Source organism: Heterocephalus glaber, unplaced genomic scaffold, assembly GCF_053883595.1.
Source record: "Heterocephalus glaber isolate CG9 unplaced genomic scaffold, H.glaber_assembly_v1.0 deba00001600, whole genome shotgun sequence".
In the NCBI taxonomy this organism is placed as follows: domain Eukaryota; kingdom Metazoa; phylum Chordata; class Mammalia; order Rodentia; family Bathyergidae; genus Heterocephalus; species Heterocephalus glaber.
In genome coordinates, this window is record NW_028258372.1 from 4,385,252 (window position 1) to 4,406,427 (window position 21,176).

The 21,176-nt window shown below is 35.8% G+C and overlaps 1 protein-coding gene across 10 annotated transcripts in view; it reads right to left on the reverse strand.

Annotated features, from left to right (window-relative positions):
* Window positions 1-21,176, reverse strand: part of Akt3 (AKT serine/threonine kinase 3) — a 259,832-nt gene that overhangs the window by 71,999 nt on the left and 166,657 nt on the right. For 9 of the 10 annotated variants that reach the window (XM_004853513.4, XM_087194057.1, XM_087194053.1 and 6 more), the window contains 2 exons: window positions 11,614-11,679; window positions 10,196-10,264 (listed from right to left, as the gene is read on the reverse strand). In XM_004853513.4, coding sequence (XP_004853570.1) covers window positions 10,196-10,264; window positions 11,614-11,679 — 135 coding nt within the window. The remainder of the gene's footprint in view (window positions 1-10,195; window positions 10,265-11,613; window positions 11,680-21,176) is intronic. The other variant, XM_087194055.1, reaches the window with a different exon arrangement.

The window sequence follows — 21,176 nt, forward strand, 5'->3', positions numbered from 1 at the left end:
TTTCACTGTGCTATTTAACATTGTTTTGAAAGTTGGGGTGAAAGAAATGTTCTTTGCCATGATTGTGGTGATGGTAAACTACTATATACATTGGTTTAAATTCACTGAATTGTATATTCAAAATTGATGAATTTTACCTAACAAAAATTATGTGCAAAACTACTGATTAAAATGTAAACAAAAATATACATAAGAAAAAATTCTGTTATAAAATGGAAAGACAAACCACATTATGTTAAAGTATTTATACCTAAAATATATAAAGAAATTTGATAATTAAGTATCAAGAAGACAGCCCAATTAAGAAAAAAGAAACAGCCAAGATTTTAACAAGATGTATAAACTGCAAATCAGTATAGATAAAGATGTTCAATATCATTAGTTACCTCGGAGATTCAAAGTAAAGCTATAGGATACCACTACACATTCACTAGAATAAGTATAATTGTAATTATAAAAAATTATAAAAAGATGACACACCAAGTGCAGTGATGCTGTTAAGATGGGAAAACAAATAGCTCAATCAATCTGTGGTTTCTTAAATCGAATATAGCAAACAACATAGAAATTTCATTTATAGGTATTCACCCAAGGTATCTGAAAATATATGTTCACATAATGACTTGTACTAAAATTTAAAGGTCTCTTTATGTAATAGCAATAGGTTGAAAAGTACTCAAATGTCTAGTGGTGACTGTATGAACATATCTTGGTAAATAAACCACAATAAAGACATAAAAAGAAATATGCTGCTGAGATTCACAATAATATCAATGAATTCTTAAAATACTATGTGGAGTAAAAGATGGAGAACACAAAAGACTATACACTGTGTTTCTGGACTATAGTTTTTGCTATTTAAATATTACTTTGTGTCACTGCACTGTTTTTGCTCCTCGGGGTCTTCAATTAAATATTGCTGGGGGGGGGGGGCTGGAGATTAAACTCGAGGCTTTCACACTGAGAAACATCCCCAGCCCTTCCTTTACTTATTCTTTTATTTTGAGACAGAGTCTTCTTAAATTGCCAAGTTTTCCAGACTAGGCTTGAACTTGCAATGTTCCTCAGCCTGCCGGAGTGCTAGGAGGGCACACTGCTGAGCTGTTTTTTCTATGTATCCTCTTGAAATGCTTACTTCAGTGTAAGCCAATCTCAGTTTAAGAAATCTTATTACCATGAAAATGTCATTCTGTGCCATAACCACTTGGAGACTAACCATTAAAACAGACAGATGCCTGGTCAGTCCCTCCATTTCCAGCTAACCTGTGTGAGACAGTAGAATGTACGGTAAGCCTCTTAGACACTGAGGCTGATCATTTCTTCAGATGTTACTTTAAATGCAGTCAGTACTTGGCTTTAATGATTCATTTTAGCAAATGGGTCTTAAATTATTATAAAACTGTAAGCTACAAATAGTATATAAAGTAAAGTTTCAACTTATTTTGCTTTGAACTTTAGATGCTAATGTGAATATTATAATGTATCTTTCTTGGCTTAAGAATTTTTGAATAAGATTCGGATGAAAGCAATAGAATTCTGATATGACCTATATAAAATTTAGTAACTCAGATTTCTGACAATAAAGATACTCACATCTATAAACTTGGTAAATTTTTTTAAAATCATCACTATAAATATAAAATTATACTTTTAATTTAAAAATCACCCAAGTCACACCTCCATAAATTACTAAGTGGAACTCAAACGCTGCTGCCGGCACGTCTGTCTTATGTGAATTTAAAATGAGATGATTTTGGTTCATAAGACAAAATGCCAGCAAAATAATGAGAAATCTGAATAAGTATGAGAGGATTTCAAGAATGACATAAAACTGAAAGTTATATGCAAAAAATAAAATGAACTTTATCAAATAAATTTATATAGAGTATGCAATGAGCTAAGTATGGATAAGAATAGTAAATGAATGTATTAGGTTTGTTAGTACTTAATAAACAATGTAAAAGCATGTGAGGAACTTATCAGATGAACTACATGTCTACATGATTATTTTCCTTTACCCTCCCATGAATTTCTGACTTTCTCGAAATCCCAGCCTTGTGAGAACTCACAAAGTCCAACTCAGGCCTGTAGAAATAAAGCTGTGAACAAGATTATGGGGAGGACCCCTAAGTATGGAATGCCTAAATCAAACTCAGTAACACCTTAGTTTTCAGTGTACTTTTTTCTTTCTGAGACATTTTTCTACCTCCTATATAAATTTAGAATTATCTAAGCTATTCAAAGCATGGCTTAAACATGTTAGCAGCAGTGTGACTGTTAACATCATTAAAGAAATTTTACAATTAATTCTACAGATGCCAATTTACTATCTACCAAAGCTACACTGAACTCACTTTCCTGAATTTGTTCCTCTACTGATCTACAAACCATCCCCTGTACATTCTATACTTTAGTCAAGGGACAATCCTTGCACCAACCTCCAAAAGTTAAGAGTCCAAGGTGGTCTGCTCAGGAGCTACTGGGTGTATAATCCAATGGACATTTTTCAGTTGTTTTACTTCATATACTAAGTTTCTAAGGCTTCTCCTGCCCAGAACTTCTTAAGACTTCTCTCATCACTAGCATTTGTCTTAGTGTGGCATCTCCAGGCACAGATACTTAAACTTCAGATATGTTTTTACTCTCTGCCTCCTTCCTTCCCTCCCCCTTCTTCCCCCTTTGGCACTCTCTACCCGCTCTCCTCTTTTTCCTTTCATGGTACCAGAGATTGAACCCAGGGCCTTTATATTACCAGAGCTTTGAAGTTTTTTCATTTTTTGATACAGGGTTTGCTACATCTGTGAGTTGCCCAGTCTAAGCTCCTGCCTCAGCCACCCTGAGTGATGGGATTACAGGTGTACACCACCACACCCAACACCAAACATTTCCTTACTGTACTTCCCCAGTTTTAGCACTGATGATGACACCTATTTGTATCTATGACATAACGCTTCCACCTCCCTGGTATCTCTGCTAAGCAGCTCAAATCTAGGATGATCCTTGCCAGAATTCATTCCCTTCTCATGTTTCCTATCTTTATGAATAGCCCAGTATCCAGACAATTCCCCAAGCAGAAAACAGGAAATTGTATGATAATCTTCTCTATTCTCTTTATATTTAGTGCTTATATCCTGGCAATTCTACTTAAATGGCACTAGAATGTGATTCCTTCTCAATAACTGCCTCATTTTCATAAGCAGGTTACTGAAAACCTCTTGACTGCAGTACCATCCTAAATATCTTTCCTGCTTCCATTTTTGTCTTTTTTAATTTAAGCTTTGAACCTCTACAAAGCATTTTTTCTAAACATTTCCTCGTAGAAATTCTTCCATGATGCACTACTGGACAGGATAAAATCTAAATGACTTGGGAAAGAACAGTCTCAATGTGACCCTGACTTCCCCTTCAGACTTTCCTGGCTTTCCACTGCAAGATTATGTATCACCCACACTGTGCTATACTGGGGGTGGAAGAAAGGCAGGATGCTCTTGTACATTCCACTCTTCTGGTTTATGTTTTTGTATAGGAATGCACTCCTCTTTCTTCCTAATAGAACTCATGATGCTTTAAGACATAGCTTACCCATCATTTCAAGTATTTCCTATCTTGCCACTCTCTGCTTTCCTTTCCTCTCTTTCTTCTAGACTGATTCAAGTGTCCATTCTCCATAATCCCACAGCAATTAGTACTATCATGGCAAAAATGGTACTATGAAGTCTATATGTATTCTCTTTGTCTATTTGCCCAATCAGACACCCATTTCTTCCTTAAAGAGACAGTATACTATATTTTCCTTACTTCTTAATCCTCATAAGTCCAGCCCATAGAAATTGCTCATTAAAGATTTAACAGGTGAGGTAGGGCTATAGAGCTCTTTGATACAGCTCAGGACACGTACAAGGCCCAGGGCCCGAAAAAAAATTTAACAGTTGCAGGGACAACAGTGGAGTAGGTTCTAAAGTTGATATATAAATTAATAAAATCATCCCTAAAAATTCCTTAGGAAGGTATTGTACTTGAGACCAACACACTGTCATTTTTAATGTGCTTAAACTTAGCAGTTTCCTATCACCGAAAAAAGATAGCATATAGTTTAGGTGAATACCTGTAGTTATGATGCACTTATGTTTTTCAAAACTTTATTTTTGATCACCAAAGTTTATATCCTATGAAACAATAAGACTGCAAGTAGGAACTCACACAGAATAAAATAATAACAAATTTAGGTTTCTCATCTGTAGGTCACTCTGTAAATACATGTACTGAAAAGAATGCCAATTGCTGAATTAAATCTATCTACCAAAACTATACCTTGCTGAGCCCATTTCTTAGAATATAAAGTATATGCAATTATGATGCAGGTCTATTGTACTAATATGACTATAAAAAGCTAGCATTGGTTTTTTACTACCAGTATTTCTCTCACAATTCACTTTCGTCAATATTTTCTATTACTTTAAATAATACTGGCAAACAGGGATAACAACAATGGTCATGAACATGCTATACTCCAATGTGGTCTATTAAGCTGAAGGAAGTTTGGATAGTCACAAAAATGTAAAGAAAGGACCACCCGCATGAACCTTCACCAGCAGGACAGCCCCAGTACACCTTCATCACTGGAACCTCCTGAGTGCACCTTCACCATTGGGACTGCCTGTGTCCACCTTCACCAGGGGGACCACTGCATGTGCCTTCACCAGCAGGGCCACCCCGGTGGGCCATCAGCAGCAGACCACCTGCAAGAGCAACAGCCAGATCCAGACAATGGTGGAGAGCAGAAAGACCATCATTCTGAGCTCCAGAAGATGGTAGAGCAGTGAGCAGCAGAGACAGGGCTTCTCCAAGGCTTGTTGTTGAGAACTGAAGCCCACCAGGAGAGTGAAGAGAGTCACTGTAATAAAGTCGGAGTGGCCTTCAGCAGTTGGCAAATGCCTGGGATCAGCACCTTCTACTGGAACCTAGACTTGCTGTGGGGGAGGGGCAGCTCAAACCTGCAGCAGAAACGTGCAGAGTTCAAACCCACAGGAGGTCTCGGAGCTCAATTCTGGCCTCTTTGCAGCCAGCTCCAGTCTGAATCTCAGTGGACTACAGCTGGCTCACTGAGATTAATTGACTCAGATCTCCATGCTGCTGCCTATGTTGTCTACCAGCAACAGGAGAGACACATCTTAAAAGGGACTTTTTTTTCTTTTTCTTCTTCTTGTATCTCTCCTTTCTTGTTCCTGTTTTTCTCCTGTTTTGTTTATTCTTGATTGTTCTTATTTCTATAAGAGTCTGAATACTGTCTCTAGTTTTCCTGTTGCCATCAGTCTGTTCTGTTCTTGTTTTAGTTCCTTCCTTTTCTCTTTTCCTCCTGTCTCACCATTTTCCCAAAGTTTACATGATCTTCCTGTGTCCTCTAGCTCTACTTCTAACCTTTTCCTCTCCTTTTATTTCTGTACCACACCCCAACTCCCTCTAAGTCTTCTTCCCAGAGGGCAAATTCACTATACTGAAGCCTTATTTACTGTAAACATATTTCTGGTTGGTCCTTGATTTTAATATATAACCACATGTCTAGTTCATGCAGTTAAAGGTGACAGATTAATAGTTACAGTTACCGTAATTTGTCATTTTCTAAGCTGTGTTTGATGCTATTGCTGATGCTGATTGTATTACTTTGGTCAAAGTGATGTGATTGCTCTAGTCAGCTGTCTTTCTTGGTATACCAAAACCAAGACTGCCTAAGAATCATGACAGACTCAAAACCCAAAGACCAGCTATACTCGAAGACACATCTGAGGAATAGTCAATCCCTAAGGAGTCTATAAATACTAGCAATAAAGATATTCACAATAAGCAATATACAAGTATCAACCCAGGAATTAGACCAAAAATATCAACAACAAAAAAATAAAAATGAGAAGACATCTAAACAAGATGCAAACCCAGACTTCCAGCTCACCAAAGGTAAATCCAGGGGGCAACGAGGTGGAACAATCCAAAAGTCAACCATCTGGACTGCCTGAACTGGTAACAAGGGAAGAAACACAACAGATGAAAGAGGCTCTGGAAAAAATGATATCAGAAGTAATTTCCCAGATAACTAAAGAGATGGTGACCAGAAAGCAAGATATGTTTAATGACTCTAGAACAGATACAGATTAAAAAAAATAAAGAAGCCCAGGAACATGATGAAAACCATAAACACCCAGCATAGGAAAGAAATGGAAACCATGAATGCCCAATATAGGAAAGAAATGGAATTCACAGAACAGATTCAAACAGATATCCAGAAGATTAAAAACTCCATTGAAAGTATATGCAGCAGAATGAGCCAATGTGAGGACAGAATATCAGGTAGAGAATACAGGATTGCGGTTAGTGATCATGAAATGACAGAGTTCTTAAAAATAGCAAGAGACCATGAGAAATTCAGCAGCCACTAGATGACACAAATAAGAATATCACAAGGTTGACTGGAGTCAATGAAAAAGCAGGAGATAGCAGAAATGACATAAAAAACCTATTTACAGAAGTAACGGCAGAAAACTTCCCAAACAGGGGGAAAGAATTTTATATACAGATAAGTGAGGCATATAGGACTCCAAATAGCCGTGATCAAAAAAAATCTACACCTAGGCATATAATAGTTGAGATTCCAGAAATCCAACAGAAGAACAAAATATTAAAAGCAGTTAGAGAAAAAAATCAAATCTAGGAATGGAAAGCCCATCAGAATCACAGCAGATTTCTCAACACAAACCCTCAAGTCAAGAAGAGCCTGGAGTGATTTCAAGTCCTAAAAGAAAACAACCTCCCAGACAGACTGATGTATCCTGCAAAGCAATCTTTCAAAAATCAATGGAGAAATGAGATATTTTCACGGCAAAGAACACCTGAGGAACTTCATGAATACCAAACCAGCATTCCAAATAATTCTAAACAATATCCTAGAAAAAGACAATGAAGACTACAACTCTGTGAACGCCAACAGAAAGAAGTCATCAGGCAAGGCAAGAAATTAAATGGAAAGGGGAAAAAATAAAATAGAAGAGCCAACAACAGGAAAATATCATGACAATGATAAGTCAACACATATCAGTTATAACCATCAATGTTAACGGTCTCAGTTCACCAAAAATGTAAAGAAAATGTAGGATAAAGTAATGTCTCCACTAATATATTTATATTACAATATAAACAGTGTATAACACAGGCCAAAAGAATGCCATTGTTAATTAAAAATCAATAGACAGTATGAATAAATATTGGGATAATTACTTTAATGAGTCCATTAAAGAAGCTTATTACTGGGCAAAAATTGGCAAAATAAAGAGATCTGAGTATGCTGCCATTGGGGTGAGTATTATCACTATACCAGACCTCACTTTTCAGTAGGCTAGGATTTAGCTCAAGTCTTGTAGATACCACATGGATAATCCCCACAGGGTAAGTCATAGTCTATTCATAGGTGTTGATTTATATTGTTTACAGCTTCCAGTACTTTAATCCTCTCTGTTTAAAAAAATGTAACTATTATATTCATTATTGTTTCTACAACAATTAAGCTTTCTGAATTTTATGAAACATCTGAGAAGAAATGACAAAATGTGCCTAAAACAAAGCTAAAATTAATGTTACTACAAGGATATACAGAACAGATTTCCTCCCCAGAAATGATAAACCAAGAACTGAAATAGCCCTATTATGTTCCTAGAGGAACTAAACTATATTATCTCAATCATTCTCCCTTTTGTTTTTCTTTTTATTTCTTGGAGGGGCAGTTTGCTGGGACTTGAACCTATGTCTATCACTGAGTTACACCTTCACCCATTAAGTATATTTTTGATAATCTAAAAGAATAAAAAATTGAGAGATTACATATATAAAAATTCCACTAAAACTGCTAACTATAATTTAAATTTTATCTCATATATAGCAATGCTGTAATCATTACTTATGCACTTTAAAATTATTGTCATGTATAGAAGCATTTCATCTGCTTCAAAGTATTAAATAACTTAGTCCTTATCTAAAAGCCCACACCCTAAACAAACTCTGGAGGGAAAAAAGAAGATGGCATGCCAAAGGAGGAGTAAAGTAAGAGTTTTAATGCTAAGGAGAACCATCTGGCTAGTCTGGAAATCTGCTTTTGAGTGTAAAATTTTTTTCAACAATCATCAATTAATTAATCTCGTAAGTATTCTAGGTTTAAAATGAAAGCACAAGTGCTAGATAGCTCCCTCTAGGAAGCTCTCTCTCCTTCACTCCTGTTAAGTCCCAGGACCCAGGAACTGTGCATCTGACACAGATGACACACTTTTCACTTAGTAGAACTTTTGTAGCTTACCATCCCCAGTAGAATATAAACCCTTTGAAGGTAGGATCTTTATTTAATTCTTATTTATATGATACCAATATCTATCAGAGTGCCTTGCACAGAAACTAAATATGTAATTCATAAATATCCTCAGATACTCTGTCCTGAATTTACCTTTTTAGTCTTTTCAAAACAAATTATGGATTTTTCTTCCTATTTCTCAGTATTTCCTATTTTACCTCTTTACGTTTTTTGTCTTTCCAAAACAAATTATGTAAGTATTTTTCTTCCTATTTCTCAATACTTCCTATTTTACCTCTTTTGTTTGCTTCTTCTTTCCCTTTTCCCTGAGGTAATTTGTTCTATTTATTCATTCAAAATAATCCAATAAATATTTTTCAAGAACCTACTATGTGCCAGGTAATGTGCTGAGGTTACACCAGTCAACATGCTCCTTAGACAGCTAAGAGAGTGGTGGCAACAGACAGGTAGAACAACATGATAAAGCATTTCAATGGGGGTGAATATGTGAGACTATGTAAAAAAAACAAAACAAAACAGACATTAAAGAGTGTTTCTCCAAGTTTATCAATTTCTCTATATTATTTTCTACCCTGGTCATCTATTTTTAATTATTAAATAGGTAACATAAGCCTGTCATATAAAACACAAAAGCCACAGGATACATGACTGAAAAGCAGTCTTCCTTCTACTCTATACCCATCCATTGTTTATGTTTTCAAAGGGAAGATTTACTATTCTGTGCATAATTACAGAGACATTTCGTCCATACACAAACATACATACATGCATGTGTGTGTCCTTATTTTCCTCTAACACAATGAGAGCTCACTTCACACTAGGTATCTTGCTCTGTTCACTTCAGTATCAGCCCAGACTGGAGGGCCTCACACCTCTCAGTGATATTGCCTCAGACATGTAAGTACCCAGTTCTGCATGCCTGAGTTGTTGTTATCCTACTACTCAAGTTCTTCTTGCCCTACATTCACCCACCAGTGATTCTTTGCTCCTCTCTGCCTGAAACATGTTCTTCAATCAGATTCTGTGGTGGAATCTTGTTCATACAGCATTTTCTTTTGTGAATTTATAGCACTTAGGTGTTAAGACATTCTAATTTACAATGCACTTAGAAGGAAATTATAAACTCCTTCAAAGCAAGAATTATGTCTTAACACATTTAGATAAACCCCCACCACCTGGGCACTCAAAATGTGTTCACCAAATGAAGATTTTTGCTTGCTTTGAGTGAATGTCTATGGTGTTGGGGATTGACCCAAGGAGCACTGAGCTATATTTACAGTCCTCATCACCCTTTTTTTGGAGACAGGGTCTTGCTATATTGGCCAGGCTAGCATCAAACTTGTGCTCCTCCTTCCTCAGCCTTCTGAGTAGCTGGGATTGCAAGTGTGTGCAACCATGCCCAGCTACTGTAGCTACTACATAGGAGAAAACTCAGCCATAATGTACCTATGAATTGAGTTTAAAATGGTAAAAAGAACTTTTTACAAATTTCACAGAAAATCTACTTGAGGAAAAGCTTTATAAAACATAATAAAGCCTTGTTATATTTCCTGGTTTTTGTGCTTCCAAAATTTAATAGCATGATTTCAAAAATCACACTTGTGGTAAAACTTTTACATTTAAAAATATAGGAAAAAAGAGAATATGATTATGCTTTCCAGTATGTAAAAGTAGTTACATAAAAACAATCATAACAATTCATTAGAAATTGTTCAGCTGTCATCTATTCAATCGCTAGAAGAGCTATACAAATTCTTATTCAGTAGAGAACTGTTATAATTTGTATGTTAAATAATATTTTTAATGAAAATACCACCATGCAAATATTCAATTTACTTCTTGACTCACCTCTCCCCCATTAACATATTCCATCACAAAACACAAACGGTCTTTTGTCTGGAAGGAATATTTCAAGGACTTCAAATGAAAAAGAAAAAATGATGTATTATAATCCTACATTCATATCATTTAAATGGCATCAAAAATAGAACACTTAAAAATAATAAGTATGATTGATGACACAAACTGTTACCGTTTCTTAAAGTCTATTTGCTTCTTAAAAATGCTTAAGAGTTTCTAAGAAATGTAAAAACAAATTTTGTTCAGCTTGGCAATAGGTTTCATTAGAAGATAATTAAAATTATAAGTAAATATAAACTTAGTAAATGCAATGCACACTTCTCCATAACTGTGCCATACAACTGAAATTGTGTTGCTCTTTAAAGATCTCATCTGTGCAGAACGGCCTACACAGGACACTAGTGAACATCCTTAGAAATATAGTTATATTTGTTACGTTTAAGTAACTTTCTATACACTAGTTATATAATATGACCCAAACCAACAAAGTTGGTTCATGTAATTTTATATATTACAAAAAGATATCATAAAGTTATCTTATTACACTGGACAACAAACACATGACAATGTAAGTCTGGGTATCTAGCAACACTTTTGAAAATATCTACTTTAGATAATCCTAAAACTTTAATAAAAAGTTCTACTTTTAAAAGTTTAGCTGTTATTTTTAATTTCAATATACTTGACTAGAATCAGAAATATGTAGAATCATCATAAATTATCTCTATTACAAGGAACCTAATAACAGACTTATCTCTATTACAAGGAACCTAATAACAGACTTTAAAAAATCAGTTTGTTTTGAAATAATCACATTACGTGTATGAAAGTCAGTATATACTTTGTCTAGCGAAGAAAATATAATAGCACTTATCCTATGTTTAGTAAATTGAGTATTCCTGTATTTTTAAAAGTGATCTATCCCCAAAAGAAGTCTTTCTGACACACAGTCATTTAAAATCTCTGCCTTTCATATTTGAAGACAATAGCTGCCTGATCATTTAAATATGTATCTGAATCTAATAAAGAAAAGAAAGATAAAATCTACACTGAATATTAAAATAACAAGTCTACCTTTTTCTTTGTGAACTCTCTAAAATGCCAGAGATGATCTATTTGCTCTATAGTTATTTTTTAATGGCTAGGAGAGTCAACGGAAGGAAAAAAAGGTTTCAAAAAGCAGTCGTGGTATCAGGAAGTATTATAAGTACATACATACTATAAAATTAATCCACACATTCTAATAATTTTAAAAAAATTTTTTCACTCATGGTCTCTCCACAAAGAAAATGGCAAACCTACATAAATGTAATTGAAAATGTTATTTTTCATAGTTTCACTTCTATAATAAAATTTATCTAACTTTAAAATGTTATGACTATAACATCTGTCTTGTAGTCACTTACTGTTAAAAATGGATGTCTAGTGTTCTTTAATACTCTGCTTTCAGTTAGAGTGTGTGCCACTTCATCCTATGAAAGAAAAAGGAACCTATTAAAGTATATTCTAAGCACTGATATAATAAAAATTGTACTATTTCTCCAAAATCAGAAGAGGTTATACTCAGAGATAGGATAGGAAACGATGGATCGCTTCTCGGCCTTTTGGCTAAGATCAAGTGGAAAAGATGGAAAACTCGTTAGCATGCTCCCTTTTATTGCTGTTTCTCCTCCCCCATCAAAGTAATGATTTAATTCAGATGGCTGAGAGGTATAAACCCTCATAAACTCACTCATGCTTGATCTAAGTATATCAATACTGACGTGAAAATCAGCCACAAAAATATATCAGAGATAAAGAAAACTGAATAGTATACTTTTTCCCTCAAAGAAAAACAATTATCAGCTAATATTTTAGCATAAGGTAGTTAATAATCTTCATGTTTGTAATAAATTTTATTCAGAGAGATATAAAAATATATTTCAGTAAAAATCATAAAATCTTCAAATCTCCTATTTAAAAGAAAATCAGTTATTAAAATTGGAAGAGACTACATATGTAAGTTTTAATTCTAAATTACACATTTTAGAAACAGAAAGTACCAGAATATAAAAGTGTATTTTTTTCCTTGTAGACTTTTGAAAGTACTTTGTTAAAAAAAGTCACAATCCGGGCCAGGGATTCAGCTCAGTGGTTCTGCCACCTGCCTCACAAGCACAAGGTCCTGAGTTTGATACCCAGTACAAAAAAAAAAAAAAAAAGTCACATCCTCCTACTCTAGGTAGAAAATTTTAAATGAGCATATATTTCAAAACAAAAATACACTAAAGAACGTATTTCCCTAATTTTGTTCACAAACCTCATTTTGACATCAAAAGTGAACTAGGAGAGATTTTCTTCAACATATGGAGAACAGGAAAGATGTTTCATATTTCAAAAGTAACACTATCTTAAAGTAGAAAAAGAAGGAAGATAAAGGGCTGAAAAACCAACAGCATCCTCATTGTCTGCTTCTGACAAGATCCTAAACAAAGCCCCTGGCTGTATTAACTTAACACTGTGAGCAAATCAAAATTACATTATAAGGAAAGATGGGAAAGGAAAACATCAGGACACTGAATTTTTATCTTTACAAAAGCATGTGTCCTTAGTTAGACCTAAAAGACAAATGAGAAACAAACTGATCAAGGCTAAGATCTGAAAGGTATTCCAGGAGGGTGAGAAATTTATGACTGAACAGAAAGCAAAAGGTAATTAACAATGCAATATTTAAAACCAGAGGAGTCAAGAATAAGCATAAGATCACCCTAGTCCTAACTTATTTTATATGAGCCAGCTTAATTAAGGGCTCAGTTTGAGAGTCACTGACATATCATACTGTGATTCTGAAAATAATTATGATAAAATTTTAATATAAAATAAACCAAAGCAGAAACGATACCAGAACTTATAGACTTCCACACCCACACCACCTAGAATAATGGTTAACATTCAGCAGATTCCTAGTAACTGTTTGTTGGCCTGCTTTTCACAGGAATGAATTCAAAAATGTCACGTCTGTGGGAGCTCATTCATTCATCTAGCCACTATTTCAACAAATATGCAAAACATATGTTTTAAGTATTGTTCTATACACTGGAGACAGGGCACTGAACAAAACAAAGGTTCTTGCTCTCATGGAGCTTTCATTTTAATTAGATGGTGATGTTAAAGGAAAAACAAAGCAGAGAAGCAGATACTATGGCTAATTAGCATCAAATTGTGAATATGCAATACATAATTATGCTTTATGAAAGTGGCTATTTTGCACTATACAGGACCAAGTCCATTCATTAAAAAAACAAAGCCCCTGACACACACTTACTAAATGCTAAGGATAGTGAAGGTATTAAGTGGTTTAATAAAAAAGATGAGATTTGTTCATAGAGTTCACAGACTAATAGAGAAGACAAGGTGGTTATAAATAACCAACTTCATAAATAATAAACTAATTCTGATAAGTACAATAAGGAAAAATGGGAGTTATACACTCCTATAAATGGAGTAGAGAAGGAAAACTTGTGCTACCAGAAGAGTGTAGGCTAGGTAAGGTGATAGGGTGGGAGGAACAGAGCCTGGGGACTGACACAAAGTGATTATATTCAACAAAGTTCACTCATGCTCCCTTTGATAAGGACAGCAAAGATAAGGGAACAATTAGGAGGCTGTTAGAGTACTCCAAGAAAGAAATTCGTTGACTTGGACTATTATATTAGGAGCAGAAACTGGAAAAACGGGAATAATCTAAAGCTATAAGCTAATTTTGACATTTAAAATCAACAGACTCAGCCATAAAGAATGAGAAACGAGAGACATTTATAGCTAAGTGGATGCACATTGAGGCCATGCTCTTAAGTGAAATAAATAGGACACACATGTGTAAATACCAAATAGTTTCTCTGGTGTGAGAAACTCAAAGTGTAAATAAGGATTGAAATGATTAAAACAAATAACTGATAATTTGAAATAAGAAGAAAAGGTCCAAAGGGGTAGGGGAAGTGGGAGGGGCAGGGGAAAGGAAAGAAGGGAAAGGAAAAATTATGAGAAAAGAAAAAAATGGAAACAAAGCCTTTGTAAATAGGGAAGGGTGGAGGGGGTGAAGGGAGGGCATGGGAATGGGGAAAAAATAAGAACCAAGATACTTCATGTACAGGTTCAAGCATCCAATGATAAACGTAAATGTACTGTATACCTAAAATGTACCAAAAAAAGAATTTAAGCAAAAAAAAATAAAATCAATAGAAATAATCTAAAAGTTACATGCCTTCAATATGAACATGAATCTGAAGAAACGTCTTTATGAGCAGTGAGAAAGAGATGCACAGAAGAGATAATATTGGTTTTGGATGCTAAGTAACTGGAGTTAGTAAATCAGGGAAAGACTAAACACAGTGAATATTGAAACCATTTGGATAGCTGAGTGCTTTAGAAGATATTTCTATGGAGTATTTCATTTTATTTTGTTAAAATTGACCCATCACATATGATAGCTACATTTCAAAATCACTTAGAAAGTTTCATGAGAGAAAACTTTTTCCCTAAATTTTGTAGTCTGTGTAAACACATGGAAGGAGCCAAGTAAAGAGGTATTGAGACAAGAGCTGAAACAACAGTTCTTTGTTGTAGGAATGGAATTGGAATGAATGCATTGTACATATCATATATGCATATATTAAAATGCATTTTCTACCATATTTTACATCTGATTAGTTTTTCCCATTAATGCAAATTTAATGGGCTATATTTCACATACTAATTAGTTTCTGCTATGAAGATAAGGTATGCACAAGCTAAAAAGTAAACACAGATGCCAATAATTTTTAATTACAGTTAAAAGAAACATGTCAAAACAAGAAGATAAAAATAACAGTGATAAAACTTAGGGACTAAAACAATGTGATACTTTTTAAAAAATCCATTTGCTGATCTTAATTATAAATCAAGAGCCTAGAAATGCTGGGATATATAATAAAAGTTGCTTTTGAAATACAGATTTCCATATATTTATCCCAAGTAAATTATTAAGTAATGAATTTTTACATCTAACTTCTTTCATAGAAAGAAGATTAATGGCAGGAGACTGTTTCTTTTTTTTTTTATACCAGGGATCGAACTCGGGTCTTTCTGCTTGCGAGGCAGGTGGTGGAACCACTGAGCTAAATCCCTGGCCCAAGACTTTGTTTCTTGAGGATGTGAGGCAGACGAATGGAATAGTCCTCTTTATCCTATTTATTTTCCCAATCCTCTCCAATTTGTCACTCATATTCAACAGCTATTTGCAATACTACAGCCAAAGTAACACTACTGAAATGAAAACTGGATCGTTTTATTATACTACTTAAAATTTTTCAATGGTTGCCTATTTCATTCAGAGTAATAACTAATATCTTTATAATGCAGTACCTAAAAGTATTTAAAGTAACCCTACACAATTTTCTCTACACCAGCTATGGTAGGCACACTATTCTCTATTCAGAAAACATGCAAAGCACACTCTGTCCTCAGTGCCTTCTCAGTTACTACTGCCTTTACTCAGAACATTCTCCATGATGTCTCAAAGGCTGCTTCCTCCTCTCCTACAAATGCTTGCTAAGATTTCCCCCTTCAGTGAGCAGGCCATCATCATTTTATTTAAAACTGTGAAAGTGGTGGTATGGTGGCACATGCCTGTAATCCCAAGTAATATACTCTGGGAGGCTGAGGCAGGAAGATTACACGTTGGAGCCCAGCCTCAGTGACTTAGTGAGACCTTGTCTTGAAGTAAAAAATAAAAGAGTTGGGGATCAAACAGCCTCACAGATAACAGATTCTGGATAGGGTTCACCAGTAATTGAGTCCAAGGAGAAAGAGGTGCCAGTGACTGATCCAAAACACTGGTTTGATACTGCATTTTAATGAATGTATGTGTAGGAAAGGGTTAAGACCGCAAGACTGAGTTGCTCAAGTCTTGCTTATTCCCCAAGAAGGCCAATCTTCAGCAGTGGCTTTTGGTCAGCTCTGATCTCTTAAAATATTCTGACTTAGTCTGTTTTGTGTTGCTGTAACAAAAATTAATATCCAAAGCTGAATGCTATGCATATTAAAAGGAGGTTTATCTGACACATTATTTTGGTGGTTGGAAGGTCCAAAGAGCACAGCACCAGGACCCTGGCAAGAGCCCCACTAGTTGCATCACGTGGCAGATAAATAGGTGAGTGTGGAAGGAGCATGCATGCAAGAGCTGTCACGTAGCGAGTGGAAGCAAGAGCCTAAAGCCAAGAAAGTGAAGTTCAAAACCAATCCATTCTCACAGAAACTAAGCCAGTCCCATGAGATCTGACTCAGTCCCGCAAGACAGCAGTAATCCATTCATGAGGACCAGGGTCGAGGATTTAGCTCAGTGGTTCTGCCACCTGCCTCACAAGCACAAGGACTTGAGCTCGATCCCTGGTACCAAAAAAGAAAAAAAAAGAAAAAAAAAACCACTCCTGAGGACCTAATTACCTTCCACTAAGCCCTGCCTCTTAAAAGTTCTGCTACCTCAACATTGCCATACCAGGGACCAAGCTTCCAGCTCATGAGCCACTGGGGGACAAATCATAGTGTTCTCTCTGATGTATTTTTGTATGCCTGAGATCTAGGACTGTATGGTATCAGTTTGACTAGACAGTTTATACTAATGATGGAATGATGAAGGCTGTGGGTCTGAGTTGGCTCTAGGAGCTGGAATCTGAGCAGCTCAGGGTGGTTATGCAGGTGCATCTTGCCTATGTTTCTGACTGCCAATAAAAACTGCACACCAGGCTCAGAAAAGCTGCTTTGGTTGTCACATAAGAGTTTCTAGAAGAATTAAATGTTTCTGTTAATCCAATGGGAAGCATGCACTTTGGTTTCTCCTGGACTTTCCTGGCCTTAATCAGTATCAGGTCACCATAAGAAGCCATAACCGTAAGTACACACCAGCATTTCTGACTCTTGTGAGTCCTGAAACATTGAGCCTACAGAGTGGTCTTAGGGGACCCTGACACAGCTGATATCAAAAGTAGCGTTTGTCAGAGCAGCTATTTTTTGTTTTTGAAAAGCAAAGTATCTCTTTTATTATAATTTCTTTTTACATAACCTTTTCAACTGAGATTCAGGTAACTACCCATCTCTCTCATCACAGAAGAAGGGTCCTGCACATTACAACAGGCCAAAAAGTTTTTAGGAAATAAAATATTTTTAAATGATCCATTATAATTTTTCAGTATTCTTGAATAAACTGGAAAGTGGGAAAAAGACAGAAAGGGGGCGGTCCTTTAAACAATGAAATCATACTAACTGTATTTTGGTTAGTAGTACATTTTCATGTGTTTTTCCTCTGGACAGGTATGAAAGTAGTTCAAGTGCTCATGTAAATGCTTTTCTGTACCTTATTTTCTTTATGTTCAAAACTCCCAGCCAATGTCTAAACAAGCCTGGGCAACCACAAACAAGGGGCACGTACATCTCCCAGAAATACTAAATAGTTGTATTTCAACTCTGGGCTCTCTAAAACATGTCAAAAACAATGTTTAGAATGTTTAGAACAAGGAAGGATGACAGGACAGGTAATGATAAATCTACCTGCCTAAATGAGTACAAAGTCACCCAGGGATAAGAACAGCAATGCATTACACATAAAATCAAATTTGGAAATGACAGCACCAGAACTCAAGGCACTGGCTCATTGGATACATGAAAAGTGCATGAAAAGAGAAACAAGTACAGTACACAATCTACTGGTAATTTTTATATCTTTATTAGCTAAAATGAAAGTAAAGGAGAGTAAGGTAAACACTGGTGCTGAAAAAGCTCAAATTTCACACCATAAAAGCTAGGGCATCCAGCCCCAGGGCTACTATCAAAGATAAGTTATGATGAAAAACAAGACACTGTACTATTTCTTGGCTTCTGGTCACCAAGAAGGTAGTAAAGATGGTGGAATGCTAAAACCAAAAACCAATAAAAATGGGGTGGTATGAAGGAGTTACCCCAATTTGTGGATTGGTATCATCGGGTTCTCAAAACAACTTTTACTAAAATGGAGTTTAAGTGACTAATTTATTGGTAATACCTTTGCTTTTTGAACCCTGCAGCTGCTTGGGCTGATACAAGACCCACAACTTACAAATGAATAATACCAGATGAATGTACATGATCCAAACATACCATACATTGTTTCCAAGGGGACAAGTACTCCAGAGGACTGAGCACCAGCCACTGCAGTTTGTTTATCCTGAAAGGGGGAGTTGTCTTCCCTCCTCTCCTTTAAATGCTAAATGGCACCTCCAGATGGCGTGGCTGATATGCTGCATATGAAAGCCATGCGAGGTTGGCATTATGATCATTAGGAGAATCATATGCCCCTTAGTCATGTCATGGTCAATATCCTGACTAAAGAGGACCCTTCTACACAAGCACTTGATATAATCTAACTGCAATTAAACCAAGCAACAATTAAGAAGCTGTATCAGATATTTTAGCTTCTTCCCATGGCTCTTATAGATGCTAAGAAAATGGGAGTGACTGACTCAGAGAATAGGGAAAGACCTAAAGGATAATCAAAGCAGTTAAGCCAGGAGGGCAAAATTTTAAACGGTCACTAAAGAAAGGAATGAATAAAGTAGACACTGATGAAGTTGACACAAAGGACTTAATGCAGCACTATCAATAATTGGGTGGACCAATGGGAGTACTTGTTGATTCCCCAACATTGAAAGTTCTAAACACACTCATCATACCCTAATTTAAAGGAACATAAAAAACTGGGATGCAAAAATGACAACGATGAATCTCATTTTTGAGGCAAATTAATCAGAATCAGAATTTACAGAGAAACCAGTTTTGGACCAATCCCTCGCTAGGGACTGAAGTCCATGTGCACATATATGGATGAAACAGGGGTAAAGAAGAAGGCTTCTAGGGCGTCCTTGACATAAGAGTCCAGTGTAATGTGATTCCAAAACCGGTGGTAAAGTCCTAACAGGGCCTACAGTTAGTCAGGGAGGGTCTGAGGATGAAATGGGTGACAGGATTAAAGTAAAATTTGGATGTAAGTGAGAGTGTTTGAACACATTACATCCACTTTGCCTGAATATGCTATTGGGAAGGATGTTATGCCTGATTAGGGAATACCTCAGCTACTGTACTACAGAAGCACACTGGTTGCTCTGTCTGTAGCACTACCTATAGCTTCAGCAGTACCTGGTACAGTCTCAACACTGCTAAAAATACAATGAGCTAAATGAGACTAATAATACTCATGTTTGATCCTGATAATGCTTTTTTCTTGGTCCTAATTTCAGGGGAAACAAAATAAACCTAGTATGTCTTCCACTGGGAATGATTCCAATTTTCATCTATTATATTGTTATATGAATTCACCATCTTTCTATCATAATTTGTTTAGAAGGGATTCTAACTTGATACAGGTTCCTGAGTATGAAAGTATACTATACTGATATTATGATAATATCAGAAACCTATAAACAAGCAGGAGCAACTTAAATGTAGTAGTGACACATACGAATTATAGAGGTCAGAGGATAAATACATCAAATATCCAAGGATCTACCCAAACTATAAAATTCTGATGAATAAATTCAGCAGGAGCTATCCATGATATTCCATAGAGAATTAAAAACTAACTGCTCTTATTTCTTCTCCATAGAAGTATGAAAGATGAACCACACCTGCTTGGGTTTTTTTGGGTTTTGGACAATTCAAATTTCATCACTGGGATCAGTGCTAAGTTTGAGCCATAAAAACCACTTGTAAGATGGATGTATTTGAATGGAAGGCTGGACAGCGGGCTACATCTGAATTGCAGTGGCACATTAGTGCCTTTGGGTCCTGTGATCCATGCTAACATGTGATTTTTAGAAATGGAAAATAGCTACAGTGATTCAAAAGCAGACCTAAGTTAGAGAGATGTAAAAGAACAGCAAACTGAAAGGCAAAACAACTGAGGAACCAGAGCCTAAGTGATGGTGCCCAGGGGGACATCCTCAAGTAGACCAACATACGCATTGTGGAATGCCAGGCATTAAGAGAAACAATGGCTGAAACTTTCAAATTTAATAAAAGACACAAATATAAATATCCAAGAAGCTCAACGAACCCCAAGCAGGATAAATGTGATCCACACTGAGGCTCATTCTAATCAAAATCACTCAAAAACAAAGACTTGAAAGCAGCGAGAGAAGTAACTCATATAAGGGATCCTCAACAAGAAACAAAGGAGGTCAAAGAGTAGGCTAATATACTCAAAGTGCTGAATGAAAAACAAAAGTCAACCAAGAATTCTGTATCTGGTAAAAGTATGGTTCAGAAATGAGAAACAAAAGAGGTCAAAGAGCAGGCTGATATACTCAAAGTGCTGAATGAAAAACAAAAGACAACCAAGAATTCTGTATCTGGTAAAAGTATGGTTCAGAAATGAGGAGGAAGTATGGCTCAATGGTAGGGCACTTGCCTAGTGTGCACAAGGCTCTAGATTCCACGCCTAGCACAACACACACAGACACACACACACACACGCGCGCACGCGCACACAGAGAACATATTCTCAGGAAACAAGCTGAGCAATTCACTTACTACTAGAGCTGCATTATAAGAAATGCTGAAGAAAAGCCCTTCAGCTTGAAACAAAAGGACATTCAACTGTAACTTGAATTTGTACTGAGATCTCTAGAAAAAAAAAGGTATGGCAAATACAGAAGTTATTATTGTAATGTCATCTTTTTCATACATAATTTAAGATATAAATGCACTTAACAATTAGTAGTTTCTAAAAAAAAAGAATTAGTAGTTTCTGTTTTTAGACACACAATACATAAAGATACAATTTTAACACACCAATAAATGAAAGAGGTAGGAACAGATCTGTGGAGAAAGAGTTTCTTTTCTTTCCTGTCTTTAGCTCAATGTCCTGAATTGATTTAAAATGTTTAACTTTCTGGTCATTTTTACTTTGGGAAAAAGCCAGAAG